Genomic DNA, 3078 nt, shown 5'->3' with positions numbered 1-3078 from the left:
TGACGTCAAGTGATCCTCCCGCCTCAGCCTCCCAGAGTGCTAGAATTACAGGCGTGAGCCACCACACCCGGCCCTTGTTTTGTTTTTTTGAGACAGAGTCTCGCTCTGTCATGCCAGGTAGAGTGCAGTGGCATCATCATAGCTCACGGCAACCTCAAACTCCCTAGGCTCCAGTGATCTTCCTGCCTAAACCTCCCGAGTACCTGGGACTACAGGTGCATGCCACCACGCCCAGCTAAATTTTTTCTATTTTTGGTAGAGATGGGGTCTTGCTCTTGCTCAGGCTGGTCTCTAACTCCTGACCTCAAGTGATCCTCTTACCTTGGCCTCCCCGAGTGCTACAATTATAAGCATGAGCCACCACACCCAGCCTGTAAGGAAGTAGTTTTAAAACATTATAAAAACACTTGATTCTAAGATAAATAATTCACTTTCCTAGAGAAAATGTCCTGCATTTTGACAAAACATTATAAATTTACCTTTCTGCAGTAGTAGATTCATCAGCAAATTCAGCATCTGCTGAACTTTTCCTACTATTATTTGATCTCCAAGATGATGTTAAAGGAAGTTCTTCTGAAGACATAGGCCTTGGCCTTTGGCCAATCCCAGATGGTTGCTGTAAACCTGCAGACTGTTCTTCAGTGCTTAAAACAGCTATAATTACTCTTATGGTAGCTTCATCAACTTGAGACCAAGGTTTAGATTGTGCCCTCATTCGGCGTAAAAATAAGCTATGCCACTTCTGTCTGAGTTGCAGCAATAAACTGGCTGCCTGTAATAAAACAATTTCCTCAGTTCAAACAGATAAACGTAAAATGTGTATCGCATATGCAAGACACCTATTTGCTTATTAGTTAAGGTCTGTAACTGTTTCCAAAGAACATATTTTACATTTCATATAATTCACTATTAATTTCATTCTTTTTAAGGTATGAATAAAATAATTTCTCATGTACAATATTCTAGGCATTAGAAACATAAAATCAAATGCAACAGTCTAACAAGAGAGATAGTAAACAATAGTTACGGTAGAGTATGATTAACACTGAGAAAGTAGCAGCAGGGTAAATAAAGAAAACTACATTTATTTCTATTCATACTATTACTTTAGGTGCCTGTAGAACATCCAAATAATGATGTTCAGAAGGCAGCTGGATTCACAGAAAGGCCCAAGCCAGACACATAAACTTGGGAGTCATCAGTGTATAAATGGTTACCAAATCTACACATAGAGATAAGGTCCCCAGGGATTGTGCAGAGAAAATGAGAAAAACAGAGTAAGGCACAGAGTGCTGGAGAACTTAAAATTTAAGACACAAGGCATCTAAAATATAAGGTACAACACATACACAAGTGTCAGCGAAACAACCTAAGAAGGAATGACTACAGAGGATGAAGAATAATCAGTGAAGATTAATGTCACAGTAGCTAGTGACAAAGAAGTCGGGAGAGGAATAAGGAGAAAGAATCCAGAAGGGCAGGATTCAAAAAATGAGGTTATGGACAGTAGTGCCAAATACTAAAGAGAGGTCACATTTCTGAAGGACAGAAGACTAGCTTTGACAATATGGAGGACACAATTGACCTTGGTAAGTACAGTTTCAGTGAAGTGAAGGGTGGGTGGGAATGGAAGTGATGAATGAAGGGAATGGTATAAAAGCAAACCTAGCCCGTGGCAACAACTGACAGCTTGGTTACCCCTCAAAATGTATACAGAATAATATTTGAAAGCAGAGACAGAATTAAGGGAGGCTTTGTCCAGAAAATTTTTAATCTGAACAGAAACATTCATCTCTCCCAATTATGAGGTTTATGAAAAGAGAAAACAAAATGAACTCATATCTTTCTCTAAGAAACAATTACACAAAATAAAGGGAGTTCTTGTGTACCCAATACTCAATACTTTTTTATATATCCAGAAATACTCAAATATTCCTGCTATGGTTTGAATGTTTTTGCCCCCTCCAAAAATTCATGTTGAACTTAATTTTTTTTTTCTTTTCCCGAATAGTAAGTATGAACTTAATTTCCAACACAACAGTATTGGGAGGTGTTGGCTTCTGAGAGGTGATTGAGTTATGAGGGCTCTGTCCTTCTGAATGGGATTAGGGGCCCTTATAAAAGGGCTTGATAAAGGGAGTTTATCCCCTCTTGACCTTCAACTTTCTGTACAGCATTTCTCCCCTCCAGAGGACAGAGGCAAGGCATCATCCTGGAAGCAGAGAGCAGCCCTCACCCTATGCTGGCACCTTGATCTTGGACTCACCAGCCTCTAGAACTGTAAGGAATACATTCCTGTTCTTCATAAATTACTCAGTCTGAAGTATTCTGTTATAGGACCACAAACAGACTAAGACAATTACCTTCCTTAAATACTGAGCCACTCCTAAGTTTTTCAAGTCCTCTGTTGGAATAAATCCCAGTACTGCAGAAAATGCACAAGGGCCCTATCAAAACTTGAAAACAAGCTGTATTCTCTTACACTAAGGGCTCAATACTGAAGATAAATTCTGTTTCATACTGTGTATCAATTCATACTATCTAAATAAATTTATTACACTGCAAAAAGCAACTTACCTCTGGCTCTAGTTTGAAATTGAGCCACTCATCAAGTTTCAAGGCTGCCAAACTAGCAGTAGTTCTGTCCTCCATTTCACTGTCACTACTGTCATTGGGAAGGCCATCCACTGTCCAAACACATAACAAAAGAAAAAAATCACTTTTACCACCTTATATTATAACAAAAAAGTAAGTAGAATAGATACTCTTTTTATATGCAAATCCTCCTGACAGACTAAAAATTTGTGTGGGAAGTTCTCCAAACCCAAAAGATGACAAATTAAATCTCACTATTTAAAAGCAGAAAAAAAGGACATTTTGAAGACTACAACCTCTAATCACAATGCGATAAAAAAAGAAAAGACCTTAAAAACTAAAGTACAATATTTAAATAATAACTGGATGAAAAAGAAACTACATAATTTAAGAAAAGTAAAAATATAATACATATCAAGAACTATGAAATATATTCAAAGCAATACTCATATAAATTGGTTACAATTTTTTTTTTTTTTTTTT

At 37.5% G+C, this 3078-nt stretch overlaps 1 protein-coding gene across 1 annotated transcript in view; it reads right to left on the bottom strand.

Moving 5' to 3' along the window:
- The window catches only part of YTHDC2 (YTH domain containing 2), a 107228-nt gene that overhangs the window by 44546 nt on the left and 59604 nt on the right, over nt 1-3078 (bottom strand). Inside the window, 2 exon segments of the mRNA XM_012659509.1 lie at nt 480-772; nt 2578-2687. Of these exon segments, the coding sequence (XP_012514963.1) occupies nt 480-772; nt 2578-2687 (403 nt within the window).

Source organism: Propithecus coquereli, unplaced genomic scaffold (assembly GCF_000956105.1).
Source record: "Propithecus coquereli isolate 6110/MARCELLA unplaced genomic scaffold, Pcoq_1.0 Scaffold62, whole genome shotgun sequence".
Taxonomy (NCBI): Eukaryota; Metazoa; Chordata; class Mammalia; order Primates; family Indriidae; genus Propithecus; species Propithecus coquereli.
The sequence above is the reverse complement of the archived record's forward strand: the minus strand, read 5'-3'. Positions and strand labels throughout refer to the sequence as shown.